The 15,710-nt window shown below is 44.7% G+C and overlaps 2 protein-coding genes across 9 annotated transcripts in view; both read right to left on the bottom strand.

Annotated features, from left to right (window-relative positions):
- The window catches only part of LOC126543782 (uncharacterized), a 58,868-nt gene extending 53,857 nt beyond the window's left edge, over positions 1 to 5,011 (bottom strand). Inside the window, exon 1 of the mRNA XM_050190907.3 lies at positions 4,058 to 5,011. The gene's annotated coding sequence lies outside the window, so the exon portion shown is untranslated. The remainder of the gene's footprint in view (positions 1 to 4,057) is intronic.
- A 7,456-nt stretch (positions 5,012 to 12,467) lies between these two features.
- Positions 12,468 to 15,710, bottom strand: part of LOC140213621 (uncharacterized) — a 36,406-nt gene continuing 33,163 nt past the window's right edge. For all 8 annotated transcript variants that reach the window (XM_072284873.1, XM_072284877.1, XM_072284875.1 and 5 more), the window contains exon 6: positions 12,468 to 12,564. In XM_072284873.1, coding sequence (XP_072140974.1) covers positions 12,558 to 12,564 — 7 coding nt within the window. In that variant the 3' untranslated portion in view covers positions 12,468 to 12,557. The remainder of the gene's footprint in view (positions 12,565 to 15,710) is intronic.

Raw genomic sequence — 15,710 nt, 5'->3', positions numbered from 1 at the left:
TCACCGTTGCCTAAACGGGCTGAAACACCGCGGGCTTCCTCGCAGCGTCCAGAGGAATGCTTTTCCGCTCCGGAATTCGCGCAACATAGTAAAAGTTTATGACGGCACAGGCTCACGTAGTTGAACCCGCAATGCCACTGTAAATAAAGAAGACGTCAGAGAACAGCCGCGCTGAATCCGAACGCTTCGCCGAAGCGTTCGTCGCGTCAAAGCTGGCAACAATTTTTTTTTTTTATTTGAGATGTGAGTCACATTGGACTGTTGGAGCAACGAGGGAACCGTCGCGTATCCGATTTCGGACTGTCGTTGCCTTGGGCCCTGCTCTCTGAGGTTACTCACTGAGGACGTCGAGCTTGATGGTGGCTTTCTTAAAGGACTGCTTGGAAGCTCCCACAAAACTTGACTTTTCTTCCCCTACTACAGACTGAGAGAGGTCACTATCTCCCGCATCCTAATGCATCAGCCATCTCAGTCTCGATGCCAATGATCGTAGACTGAGATAGTGATGATGATGGGACCTTCGAAATCTTTACAAACGAACGTAAGTAATGCTGGCTAGCTGACTGCTGGTATGTTAATTAAGGCTTACCAGCGCATAATTAGATAGGACACAGAAGACGCAGCACGTAGCGATAGCGCCACGCGATTCCATGTTCGCGTTTATATGGGACATGAAACCAAGGTGCACCAATTCGCCCAAAGCCCAAACTGCTGAACTTATCTTACTTACAGAGGTTTTTTTTTAACGCTTGGTTTTACAGTGATAATTTCTTATCGACTCGCTCCTCTTCTGGAGCTGTCGATAAGCCGTCGTTCTTTCGGCGGCAAGGGGCACTCCTGAAGCGAAGAGAAGGGCACCAGATGACACTCGAATCGTCATGCTCGCTCGCGCCTGCGCTGTCGCAGATCACGACGCCCTTCGCTGCTGGTCACATCCGTGTTACAAAAAAATGTGCAATATTATTCTGTTATAAGCGGATCGTTTCTGTTCAGCAAACTTAAAAGCACCTTTTCTTTGTTTTAGTCGCTGCTTAACACATTCATGCCACGCCGAACCCGTCGGGTGACCTTTGAACCTTGTTGTTCGAAGATTGCGAAGCCCAACGTTGCGGCTGTCAGGAGCTCATGAAAAGGTGGCCCATAGAAACAACGTTGGCCGCGAGCCTTGGTAGGAAAGCCACTTCGTTAGCGACCACGTACATATGGTATGGCTCTCGTTTGAGTGGCAATTGTTCGTTTGCCGTTAACGATACGTAGCTGGCTGCCCATTGAATTGTTGGCATTCGACAGCAACGGCTTAATTGGGAATAATGTGAAAAGTTAGACGTTTCCTTTCGTGTTCTTTAGAAACGCTGAACAGGAAAAAAAAACCATTTATGTCTAAGTGCGCCGCATTCAAAACATCCCCTCAAAAAAAAAAAAAAAAAGGAAAGTGCTTGCGTGTTTAATCACGTTATACAAAGTTACGTTAGCGAGAGAGAGAAAAGAAAGGATAAGTGTTTGATTCGTTCATGCTAAAAACTGCCTTGGAAAAAAAAGTAACCATTTCCTACAGAATTTGTACTGCAACGTGCGTTTATTGAAAAGGATTATTTAGAAAAATAAACCTAAACTTTTTTTTTACAACGTACGGACAAATGTTACTACAGTGTAAATCAGCATGTAACTGAAGTTAATATGAAGTTGGTAGAAATTTTAAAGAAAGTTAATAGACATTTTCGTAAGGATCACATCGTACAATATGCGCAAGTGAAATGAACTGTGAAGCGAAGTAATTCCCGAAACCAGGTACCTTCTAACTCACTCAAAACAAAAAGTACATCGAGAGCCGCAGTTTTAGCAAACAATGTTTTCCTGCAAAGTTAAGTTCGTGCGCTTCCATCACTTTTGTTCGCAGCACTTCGCTTCGACAGTTGCTTTGCAAACGCCATTGTCGGAACGCGCCGAAAGAATGACAACTGTCATGGGGGCGCCGTGAAATAACAGTCGCATGTCAAGCCCCCCGTCGGGACTTCGAAAACAAACCGCACTTCTTTGAAACGAGAACATGCCATGCAAAAGCCTGGAATGACGAGAATAAAGAGGCAGTTGATGTTTCGTTTAACACTTCTCAGCAGTGAGGAAAAATGAAGTGCCGATTAACTGCTGCCTGAAAAATCAATACACTTCACCATAGAATTTGAGGGCTTACTTCTTGCAACTGGTACTAAGTACAAGGATTCTGGCAAATCGATATGACATCACTATTGCCTGGTCTTAAGAACGCAATTGAAACACGCGCCTTAATTCTAAACTTCATTAGTTAGAGGATTTCTTAAGGTTAACATCGTACTTCCGCTTGTCGAACAAGTGGTATCTGCCCCTTGGAGTGACCCAATCAGAATCACAGAATCAAGATTACTCTGTGAAAGAATCGCGCTATCTGGCACATATTTTTTCACACGTCTCTTTGGATTACACAAGATCACGTGGTGTACGACTGCAGGTAAAAGAGATCCCAACGTTACAGCCTCAAACGTGCAACTGTGAGGCATATGTATCCGCAAGCCGCAAGCCAACAGCATGCACAAAGAGGAGTAACGCCACAATTCGCGAAATATTAGAGGTGGGCAAACATTCCAAATTTTGAATACGAATCGAATAATTTGCAGTAGCTATTCGTATTCGAAAAGGAACTATTGGGTATTTTTGAATAATCGAAACTAACCGAATATTTCGCAACAACCGACTGTTAAATTGGGCTTCCTGTTATCCGTGTGCTACAATATGTGTCGCAAATTATCACAAGTGACACAGGCGACGAAATTTTTCCAGGTAATGCAGGAACAAAACTGCTTATGCAAGTTTTGTTTTCGGTTTGGCCTACATGACACATAACCAGCGATTTTTCCATGCAGTCCATGCAGTCCATCACTTAATGACCTGCCAGTCTAATCGTGCAGCGTTTTTTTTTTTTTTTTGCAATATTCACTACTGGCGTGGCACGTAATCATAATGAAATAAATGTTCTTGCTGTAAAGAAATGCGTCCGGGCGTGACTATTCGATACTTACTATTCGCATTCGAAAAAGTTCATGTTCGCCCACCTCTACCAAATATACAGAATTCTTTAGTCAGTGTGTGTGTTAGCCCTCGGAGACGTTAAGATGACGCTTTTGCCAAGTACGCACACGCGTGCGACTTGCTGCGGCATTTCAAGCGTCCCCGGAAGCGTTTTAGGCTCAGGCCGCTGCAAATGGAAGTAGGGCACGATTTGATTTCTTTGATAGCAAAAAAATATAATAATAATAGAGTTCGAGAGTACCCGAATACTGTGCAGTGCACTTTGCAAGCGAAACGCAAGTGCCAATCACCGCTAGCGTTACTTTGCTCGACAAACACGATCACGGTGGCCCGTGGCCATGCTTCAATAGCTTCAGTGAGCAGAGATGGCAGGCGTCGTGGCAATAAGCAAACATTCCGAGGCTAGAGCACGCAGCCGATAAGGCAGCAATTATACGCTTCGTACGCGGCCGCTGCAAGTCGCTGGAAGCCAAGCTTCTACGCAACGGTCTATGCAACGATGCCTAGCTATTATTAGTGTAAAATGTCACCGTCCATACAACTTTGCCGCGCAAGTGTATCAATGTAAGTAGTGAGAAAACACGATTTAGTTGCGTGTTCTAATGGGACACCTCCAGATTTTACCTCGTTACACCGAGTCCTGCGTTTTGTTTGATGGGGACGACAAAAATCGAAAAATCTCTTGACGGGACCTTATGTTTCCTTTTTTCCTAGCAAGCAGTGATCACAATTAAGTCAGCCAAATTTGTGACTTGGTCGTTTTTAACCCTGTATAAGCGAAGAGCCCTTCCGTAAACAGCGCTTCAGCTTGCAGACGGCTAGAGGTTGCACTAAGCGTAGCAAGCGGCCTTACCACTCAAAGACCTCAACCTTTCGTGCACCACCCCACCTTCAACGTTCGTGTAGTGTACAGTAGGCAACAGAAGCCACTCCGATCACGCGCTACGCATGATCAATGGCAATCGCAAGAGCAATTAATGCCCGCTGCGCTCACCTTTTAGTTTGCACTCCTCGACGTCGAAACAACAACGGCCGTGGGGCGCTACACTAGAGAGGCAACCACCGTCGACGCAAGCCGCCGCCGCGTCTCGCTGGCACAACCAGTTTTCGCGAGCCGGCGCGAAGGGGGTGGGAAGGAGGGGGGAGAAAAAGTTGATCCGGCGAAAGGAGGCTTTGGTTTACTCCAAAGATGCACGGTGCGTTGATCTTCTCGGCCCAAACACACTCCGAGCGGCGTCGAGAAGCCGGCGACAACGGGCACTTCACTGCGTGGCGCAGCTCGTCACGTCTGGACGCACGGCACAACAAAGCAGACGACAGAGGAAGTGGGAGGGAGGGCGACGAAACTTATCGCCGCCTCCGTGCTCTTGCACGGCGGGCCGCGGGAATTTGCCGCTCGTGGCACGCGCTCGCAAACTTGCCAGCGATGAGGTGTCGTCCCCGTCGCGCTAATCCTGCAATTGGGTCGTTCGACGCGCGAGCGGCCACTGCTGCGACGAGATACGTGATCGCTTTACAACACGACAGCAACGGGGCGCTTCTCTTGCTCTTGCAGCACCACGAGAAGTCCCGGTACGTGCGGTAGAGGCGACGGCGGAAAACCACGGTCCGCTCAGTCGACAGGGGCCTCTCTCTCTCTCTTTTTCTCTCTCACTTTTTTTTTAGACCTCACGCTCTTTTTCTGCGCTCCCTTCGGTTTTCCACATCCTCACCGCCCCTTTCTCCAGCACCGCCGCTGTCCCGGCATTCGGAGGGGTGCTTCATTGCTTGCTTCTCTTTCGATCTCCTTCGTTCCCATTTTTTTTTTTCTTCGCTTTTGGAGAGCGTGTTCGGTAGGGAGAAAATATAAATAAACTAAAAAAAACGGTAACTTGTGGTGCCGCCTACCGGCCATAGAGAGAAACACCGCTGCCGCAAAACAGCCTCCAAGATTACCGAGAATTTTGCCATCTCGGAGGCATTCGTGGATGCCCTCTGGCCGACAATCTCTGAGTCTACGAGACCTTTTCGAAGCCTTCAAGATTGCTCATTTTGTTATTTGTTTGAAATTGTGGCCTCCAAGATCAGCAACCGGAGAACAACAACCACGGTCTCATGAAACGGCGGATCTTTTACGAAAATGTTGCTGGATGTGCCATTCGGGTATTATTGTGACGCTTATTCGTGGCGCATAAACGCCGGTCGGAGATATCGCTAAAGATTTCACAAAGTGATATTTGCTAGCAGAGTCTGGCAGCATTGCCTCAGCGCGTACATATATTTACACACGCGACGCTAAAAGAAGTCTGTAGGCGAAAGTGCACGTAAATGCCGTAAATGGATTGGCTAGTAGTTCTGATAAAAGGAATATGAAATGCGTTTCATGAACGTAGAATCAATCCTTGAAATCATACAAAGCGTCACACCTTTCAGCATAAAAACATCCCAAATGAAACATTACGCCTGAGGCAATCCTTCATAGTATTTGTAGTAGTAGTAGTAGTAGTAGTAGTAGTAGTAGTAGTAGTAGTAGTAGTAGTAGCAGCAGCAGCAGCAGAAGCAATCCAGTATACAAATAGCTCAATAAAAATTATGCCCTTAGGAGCCATTTCATAGAAGTGGTAGCAGTAGTGCTAATGGTAACAGTAGTATATTCGTGCTAGTGGCATTAGCAGCAACAGTAATAGTGAGCCGTACAACTGTAACCTACATTAAACGTTGTAAACATAAACTACACCAACTCATCTGTTCTGTCAAACCATATCAAATGTTACGTCTTTAGTCAAACCTACATAGTTAGTACTGCTACTGCTGCTACTACTCCTAGTAGTAGTAGTAGAAGTACTAGTGGTATTACATTCTTAAACAAATGTGCACCCTTTGGGTCGTATCTTGCTATACAACAATAATCGTTTTTTTGTCTTGCTTGCGTTTCCTTTCTTGAAAACGCTGCACTCGCTACTTTCCTGTCGAGAATGGTCTGTCGTGCTGATAACGCGCATGCCGTTCGTGACTTGGAAGTACCGGACGCGCCGCGTTAAAGAAAGAAAATGCGGACAAGACAGATGACGATTACTGTTGTGTGGCCAGCTACGACCCAAAGGGTTAATTTTGTTTAAGAGTGTAGTAGGAATAATAAGGAAGATGAACATTTATTGTTATTGGGACCATAGCGCTTAGGTGACGTGGACAAAGATGAACGACAACGACTGCAAACTTTATTTGATTTGTCCACGTCACCTGAGCGCCATGATCCTAACAGCTCTATCAAACTAACTAGCCCAGAAGTCTGTAATCCAGTTATTATGACCGAAGGATCTGGACGTAGAATATAAAAGCGTTCAGTGGCACGCCACTTACGGAGACGTCATCGCTGTCTTGTTTTTGTTTAGAACTTCGCGCAATACCTCATTAGTCGACCCACTTCCGCGCCGGCGGAGCGGTCTTGCCTGACCCTTTCCCAACCTTCACACACATCTTGATTCTTTCAGTCGCTGCGCAATCTCCTTGTTTTGACAGCGGCAGTTGGTTGCGACCGCACAAGTGTCTATGGGTTAACGATGAGCTTGAAGTTTCTCGAATGCATCAGCTGGGCATGCGTCGGGCATTTAACACTTAATTCAAGGACAAAAGGCAAGAAAGAAACAGTACAACAAACACAGCAGCGATTTCTATCATTGGATAATTAACACCGCGCCTTCGACGCTACATAATGCTCATTGCAGTGCCAGATCAACTCTGCGTAGCTATTGTCAACATACACCAAAGTATATATAAACTGGTAGCGAAGCTTCCATAGAAGCCCACATCACATGAAAATGGCGGCTCGTTGCAACCGTCGCCATCTACGTATCACGGGGACAATTAACAGAACGAAAAAAAAGATAAGTGCCTTCACAACAGGAAATGGTAGTGACGTTAAGATCTTATGCTGCTTGGCGCCAATGTTTGAATTTCTTCAGCGTCCGGCATTTCGATCGCTACGCCAGCAGTTATTTTTATTTCGAGGCTGACGCGAGTATCGGTCGCACCTCAGCTGGAGCGCCAACGTGTCATTAAAATATAGGAGTGACGTATGTCTTAATGTGAACTTAATTGGGCTGTTATTGACGGCCATTGCTGCAGTAGGTTCCTTGGGAAGGTGAACGAATAGGATGGAAATAAAATGCCGCAGAGGTTTCAAAAGCAACTTCGCTTCTATTCGTCTAGATGCAACCAATATAATTGGCCAAATACCACATGTTTCAATGGATGGAATGCACTATGACCAGCACACAGTTGTAATGTATAGCAACATATATACGAAAGCTTTTAACAGAATCATTCGCAATGCCATGCGACACCATGTATTCATATCCAACAGTTATCAGACAAGGCAATATTGTCCCACATTATCATTTAGAAAATAGTCGATTTACTCATTTTGCTGCCCGTCGGAGACTCAGAGCTTGTGCTACGGAGAGTGAACAAACATAACGCGACGTTTCTTCGCGGACCGTTCTGCATTTATCGTCTCGTCGAGACACAGCGCATCGGATGCCGTGGCGTGAACTCGCACAATAAGGAAGAAACCTGCACTTACTCGTTTCGCCAATGAATGCGGTGCGCCAAGGCCACGCAAAACTTGAAGCGAAGCGCACGCTACACTTTGAACAAACGCGCAAGGAAATGACAAAAAACAAACAAAAAACAATCGGATGAAACCACCGCGTTCAAGTGAGCAATTAACGCCATTCCACACGACATAATAGCTGGTTTGCACAGTCTTGCAAAGTCTTGCGCTAGAATCCCGGGTTGATGGGGGTCACCAAGAACGAACTAATAAATTGTAAAATTGAAAAAAAAAAATAACGTTTGTTGTTTCAGTACAGCAAAAATATTTGAAACGGAATATTTACTCGTATGAGAGTAGTCTGATTTAAAATTTCCGAACATCTTTTTTTTTCACATATGTTTTCTTGTTTCAGTGTTTCCTGGTATCCAAACTCGCATCCACGAATTTCTTTATCGTTTTAAAATTTGCCTGCTTGCATTTTCCGAGAACAGATGAACAGATGACGCCACCACATCTCCTCACTGCTCATGCGCGGCTTCTTTGTGGACAGCACCCTAATTATGTTATTTAATTTGCAGAGTATCACCAGCTCTACTTCCATTCAGGGTTTGCTTACAGGACTATATTTGAACGATATGACATTCACATACTTTTGTATAACAGTGTTTCTTTTATTGCACAGTATAGGTATGAAAAGCTCCTATTCCTTAACGCGTAGGCGTATGGAATGCCTCTCGGATAAACTAAAATGTTCATTTTTTACATTCATATTTACCTTTACATTATATGCATGTTCTATTGTGTCTGCTGTATGTGCGTGTTATATGCACCTCAAATGAGCAGCCTCAATTTCTCAAGTGTGTCCTAGGATAAGCACTAAGGTCCAATGGTAAGGCGTTATCAGGACTTAGTGTGTACGCGACGTATACCAAGCTGTCTGTATCTATGTAAAAGGCAACGTGTGTGGGAGTGGGTGAAGCTTCTCTCCAAAGAAATCGTGCTTCTTTCACGCATATATGATTGCGCGCATTTTGGTATTAAAAGTGTTTGCTTACAAGTATTGTTTGCTTGTATCTATCTGCCTCGTGCTTTGCACTGTAGGTCACACAGTTGTTTGCTGCTCTTCTGCCTTTATCTTTTCTACATGTTTGTTATTGTGTTGTGCACGATAAGAATTTGCTTAAAAGCGAGCGCTTAGTTTTCTCATCTTCTCTATCGTCTTGCCTCGCGCGCTGTTGCTCTGTTTAGCTCAAACATTTACAAACGGGCCCAAGTTGGCCCTTCATCGCGATCCTGGGATAGCCAGGTTCAAATGAAGTTTGCCTTACCATTCGTCTACAGTTAAGAAGCAACAGCGTGCTTACAAAAAAGAAAATAAAAAATATAGGAGTAACGTTTTGAATGTAAGCTTCTTGAATGTTATATTTTCTTGGCGGTTTTACCTTGAGGGCGCAAGAAAAAAAAAACAATTTTGTTGTTGATGCCACGTAATTACCGATCACATCACTAGAGCTCGAACCCGTAAATTTTCCAATTGATTCGAGTAAAAACGTGTAAAAAGAAGTAGCTTCGAATATCTAAAGAAATGCTGGGTCTTGCTTCATTCTTGTACCAGTAAATGAAAACTGTCACATGAAGGTTTTATTCTAAACACGCTTCCCTTTTATCCTTAGACGCATAAAATGCTGTCCGTGATAAGCAGGTGAAAGGTGTTTAACTTCTGTTCTAGTACATGACACTGAGAGTAATGGAATAAACGAAAAAAGCAGTTTTTTTATTTGTCGTAATGTGAGATTTGCTGCAGCGAATTACTTTGAGACTATGAGTCAACTGAAGAAGGGTATAGTCATTAAAACATGCTAAGACCCAACATTTAGTGAAACCTTATGTCGCATAAATCGATACATGCATGCAGCAACTTAAATTTGAGGAAACCTCGACAGCAATTTAATTAGCTGCTCAGCCATAGGTTTATTAGCGCTCGACAAATGATGTGCTCCACTTCCTCATTCACTCACTAGCCCGAGGTTCATACCATTAGACCATGGACTACCAAGTAGCACGAGTTGGCGTCAAAATGGCTAGAGACGCTCACAGAGAGGCATACAGACAGACAGGCACGCAGACAGGAAATCCCCGAAAAGTGCGTGAGGCACCCAAATAATGCTAATCGCATTAAGAATGCCTAGCTGACACAACATGTTAACTAGCATTCACCTCCACCGAAGGAACGGGACCCAGGCCTCCTCTTCCTTTGGCGGAACACATGCATATATGGACGCCAAGCATACGGGAGAGGGTCAGAAGGAGGTGAAACCTGTGATATTTTTTTTTTATTTACACATACTGCAGCCCCATATTTACATATTGCAGGAGTAGGTTAGACAAGAAGAAGTCATACAAAAAACAAGTAAACAAGTAAATTTAAAAATTGACTGCACAACATATTTACTGCACTACATATTCATGTGGTGTAGTCAATATGTTGTAGGGCCATCTAGGCAGGACAGAGACTAACATTGCGTCCCGCTGCGAGCATTCGCAAGCCAGTCTGCGTGATGCCTTGCCCTTCGCTTCTTTCTTGATAAGAAAAGTTCCGGCAGAAACCATCTCAGAGGTACTGTCGACGGTAATGCAATTAGCACTGAAGCAACGCTGGCGACCCGTGCCCACTGGCGCACACCCAGTGACCCACGTGGGCGTGAAATATGTCCATTGAAGAGCGGAACATACCCAGTGTCACAAACAGAGTGACCCAAGTTCGCGGGGACGAGGTCACACACCGAAAAAGCATACATATCGCAAAATGGGTGAAGTTCACAAAGAACGCTCATCGCATTAAAACATTGTCATAGGGTGGTTTAAACATGGTTTCTTTAGCACAGCAGCCCGAAGCCCATAGACTACCCAGTGCTCGAAATTGGCGCGGGAAAAGGATCCCTGCAGATACTGGAAAGTGCGTGAAGTATCCTAAGAATGTCAGTTGCATTAAAGGTCGGCCTAATAGGTAACGTTGCGCTTGGCAAATTCGGCGCCGTCTGCTTGGTGCCTGGTAGGTTTTACTCGATGGTAGGCTTCATTCGACTTGTTCACGTGATCTCCCAATCGATCTGTGTACATTTTGTCTCCTTTAGAGGCTTGTGATACCTGGGTTGCCTATTGCAACGCATACGTTTATTGTCTTCGCGTCACAGCGTGACAATGTTGCAGTGTTCCCGTTGCCTGTCGGACCTGTTGAGCGTGCGCTGAGCACGCCCAACGTGGCGTTGGAAGACACGAGAACTTACAGCGAGAGGATCACGTGTTGGTCCGACATTTTATGACTTCAATTTTATCCCTTGACGCACCCTCCTATAGTTTTTTCAGTCCTGCGTGTACATTGCGACGGGAGGATACTTGAGACTACTTTGTTCCTTAGCAGTGTCACACCACCCAGCGGATTTTCTTTAGTCCTATTGGTATTATGTATTGTTTATCGACAAAAATAGGGCGGTAATGTTGTCCGCGAAATTTACCTAGGCACGTACGTTTTTCGCCCACACCTTGACGAAAACACAGGGCCGAAATTGAAATTGTCAGTGCAGAATGTGTGGAATAGAAAAATATAAGGAGAGAACTAATCTACGATTGCTATTCAAAGATGCGAATAGCTCAAACGCGTCATGTACTGCGTCTGCGCTCCTCTCTCGCGCTTCCCTTCTGGACACGTTGCGCTCTCTGGCGGCGCCGCCGTGAAGTGCGCGCCTACCCAGTGGCGCATGTATACACAAGTGCCCAAGTTGACGTCACAGAGGTTCATTGAAGAGCGGCGCACAGCCAATGGCGCGCATATCCAGTGGCCCACACTAGCGTGAACAGCGCATACTTTAGGATGCACTACCTTCGGGATCGGCTCACATTTACAGACCGCATTTATTTCCGGCATCAACCCACGTTCTTGGTGGAATAGCTACAGAGACGGAAGGCAAGCTGGTCTCACAACGCGAGGAATGCTATTCGCATTAAAAAAAGTAAATAAACGTTTAACGCATTTTTCTTACATAAGGTAACTTCTTCGCGGCTAGCTTTATGTAGTAAAAAGCATATTAGTCCTGTTTTAAAACGCATTCCACAGGCACTTCGCCATTGAAGTAGGAAAAGGCTACACTGCTTCATAGTAGACGTATCTTTCTGTTACTTCATAAATATTTCTCATAGCGCACTTTCGGTGGATTCCTGCAAGCATTAAGCACATTCTATCTATCTATCTATCTATCTATCTATCTATCTATCTATCTATCTATCTATCTATCTATCTATCTATCTATCTATCTATCTATCTATCTATCTATCTATCCATCTATCTATCTATCTATCTATCTATCTATCTATCTATCTATCTATCTATCTATCTATCTATCTATCTATCTATCTATCTATCTATCTGGATCATGGGATCGTTCACCGTCTGCGGCAAGTTGTTTTTTATCCACTTGCATTGCCTTCGCTATTTATCATTTCTTTAATTCAAATAATAAGTACAAGTAATCTTCCCTATGTTGACCTTGTTGTCTTTGTTTGTTGTCTTCTCATGATATATTTATCTGCATAGTTATATAGTTCGTTAATTAGCCTGTTTGTTTGTTTGCCTGTTTTAAGCCGTCTAAATAATCGGACACTATCCAGGAAAATTGTTCTAAAGTTCAAGAAAGCGGCATATTTGTGAGAAAAGCACTGGCAGCACGCAGTGTTACTTTTCGTTGCATACCGCTGTTCGACGTCGACAAAACAGCTGTTGCGCGCGGATATGTATACCCTCATATGTATTTGTGCTCGTCTGTCAGCTACTTGACCGACAGGTGCCCGTACACGTCTCAGTGAACACGACGCCTGCAAACATGGAGCGCCTTTATTACTTTTTTTTACGAGCCTTAACATCCGGGAGTTCTTGAATGGGGGCCTCCAGGCTATGCTGCCGTTGTCATCGTCTAGAAAAAGGAAAGGTGTGGTAAAACAAAACAAGTAACTAATGGTACGTCAACAGCGATATGCGAAAGAATGCTTCTACAAAGACCGGCGTTTTATTTTTTCTTATGATCATAGAAAAAGGAAAAAAAAGGAAAAAAAAGGAAAAAAATTCTCGCGTATTGTTGCTCAGTTCTTGCTCACATTTCGCAGTAAGATCGCAGTTTATGGTCCGTATTCCTTTAAAATAGAATTTGGCACCGTTATACTTGCCTGGCCTATGGTCTGCCAAGAAAGTATATGCAATTTTGCTTTCGTACGCGCCCTCGTGATAAGCACAACCCCCCCCCGCCCCCCCGAGCAGCGGAAACGAATCTCGAAGGCCGGGCTTATACGGAGACGTGCGGACATCATAACCGCCATGTTTTGGACATCACTTGCGGCGAGAGGCCTAGACGAAGGCAACTGGCCAGGAAGCATTCAAAACAAATAAAAAGAAATGTGGAAACACAAGCACATGTTAGATTCGTCACATTGCGTTGCACGGGTACGCGAAAGCGCATGCGCGCGCGATTTTCCTTTACGCTAATGACGTAGCAACGAAATGGGCAAACTCATAGCATTTCATTAACCTTTTCACGAAATCTTCACTCCACATAGATTCCAACATGTGCGTTAGGTCTGCGTAATTTTCCTCCCTTGAAAACCAGGAAGTAGCTTTGCCAAGTGTCACACGATCTGGACCATAACATCCGGTCTTTCAGCAAAATTCAGGCAAGGATGGAGGAGTGGTAAACGCAAAATGTTTTTTTCCCACTATGCTAAAAGAAAAAGGCAGGCACAATCATCAATATTATTACATCATTATCATCATCATATCACGTTTTCATCATCGCACACTATTTGCTTCAACGTATACTGTAACAAGAAAGCTTCGAGAGAGAGAGAGAGAGAGAGAACCCTTTAATGAAATGCAGAGATTGTAGCCGATGTATGCAGGCATCGCTGACATGCTACTCTACGTGGGGAAGTGAATGCTGTCTATTTCCCTACAAGCGTGGGATTTGTCGAATTTTTAGCAACCAGTCTGTAACAATGTGTGGGATCGGGCTAGTTGGTAATCCATATAATAAACAGAGCGCAACAGCGGACCGGTGACAAAAAAGAAAGGAACGAACGAACACAAGCGCTGACTTCCAACTGAGGGTTTATTAAAAAGCGCAGCGAATCTGTAACGCCCATATATTGCTAAAGGCTTGTGCCGGCGACAAAATATGGAACAAGTTAGTGCGAAGTGAGTGGAAGTGGATCTTGTGATTATACATCTCCACGGCGTACTGTAACAAACCAGCCGCATGGGTCATTCACAGAAACGGCAAGAGAGCAGGAACCATCAATGTAAATCACTGGTAGTGAAGAGATCAGGTTGATCGTGATATGGTATTAATGGCCATGGTTATAGACTACAGAGCTGAATAGGTTGAGCTGTAGATATTACTGGCCCCGGCTGCAAATAAACAAAAAGAGGGGGGAGAGGAGTACTGTCTGTTATTTTGGTAATCTTGTATATGGATGTCTGAGTGTTCACCATGGCTACCTAGCCATCCATGACGGAAGGTTTTGTGCACAAAGTAGGAAACCATACCATTTGAAAACACACGCACAACCGCAAACTTCCAATTGAATTTTATCGATCGGCAGGACGAAATTTATCCAGAGGGTATGACGCACTTCCGGTTATCGTCAAGAAAGAGCTTTTAACAAACAAGTGGACTGCAACTGACCCATAGGGGGGGGGGGGGGGACACAAATTCACCCACAAGACTGGCAGGGAGAAGTCATTTATGGCCGCGGACCTTGCGATAGTTTTTAAGTATTTTTTTGTGTGAACCCTGTCGATGCAGAACTCACACGATGTATTCTCAGGCGATCAATTTCTGCAGCGTCAATTATCTGCCTTGTCCTCCGGTTTTGATGTTTGGAAATCACCAAACAAGCTTTAAAAGAAACGGGCTGACAACCGTAACCTCGGTAATGAATTCGTAATTTCCCTGCACTGTCGTATAAACGTTGTAACCGTGCTCGCGAAGCCAACCATTTGGGCACCCTCCTGATCGGCCACACGAAAAGGGCATCGCATAGAAAACATTCTCCGCGCATGCCACATACGGGCTCAAAATCACCAAACACTTCGTTTCTAAGGGTTTTTCGCCATCGGTAGGTAGCTTTCGCTAATTATGTCGCGCACGACGATAGGCCGTAATTTGCTCTTATTTTTTTTTTTGGGGGGGGGGGGGAAATACGGCGCACGCCTTTTCTGGCTTCCTTTCTTTCTTTGTCTTTTTTTCACAATCCCGAGCCCCTTCATGGCGAACTTTCTTTCGTACCTTACAAAAGAGCGTGGTACCACGAAAGTGGTACCACTCACTAAAGTGGTACCAGCTTATGAGGCCTTAGTAGCGATGGGGTTGAGCCGCTAAACACGAGGGCGCGGGGTCAGATTCCGGCAGCGGTGGCCGCGTGTCACGTGACGGGGACGAAATACAACGACGCCCGTGTACCGGACATTGACTGCCCATTAAAGAACCTCAGGTGGTCAAAATTATTCCAGAGTCCCCCCCCCCCACTACGGCGTGCCTCACAATAATATTGTTACGGGGATGCTGGGAGTATAGAAAGACTTTATTTACGATATATATAAAAGATTAGTCAGAGTAGTTAAGATAGCTGACTACCAACAACACGCAGCAGCCAGCGTCTCGCGATCTTCTTCTTCCTCCCTTTTTTTGATCTTTCCGTAACAAAATCATGGTTCGGCAAGTAATACCCACAGAATAATATTATTATTATTCATTAATTTCTAAAGCGCTGAAAAAAAAAAACGAAGAAAACCTTTATTCCGACGCACTCGCCGACCATCTCAGGTTGGCTATTTCCGACATTTTCCGCAATGATTTCGAGGCGTTCAAATAATGAAACACCCTCCCGAAGCCGGTAGATATTCAGATTTCTCTCTTAAATGCAACAAATTTAATTCAAATTGGTTCTACTCGCATTAGACAACGCGGAAATTTCCACGTTTGACACGCAATTCGAATACGGGAAATTGGAGTTTACCCGGAGGCAAAGGTTTCTCTTGAACACGGCGCTTTACGGTGTTTTGCGTACA

This window comes from Dermacentor andersoni, chromosome 10, assembly GCF_023375885.2.
Source record: "Dermacentor andersoni chromosome 10, qqDerAnde1_hic_scaffold, whole genome shotgun sequence".
Taxonomy (NCBI): domain Eukaryota; kingdom Metazoa; phylum Arthropoda; class Arachnida; order Ixodida; family Ixodidae; genus Dermacentor; species Dermacentor andersoni.
This window is presented reverse-complemented; position numbering and strand designations above follow the sequence as displayed.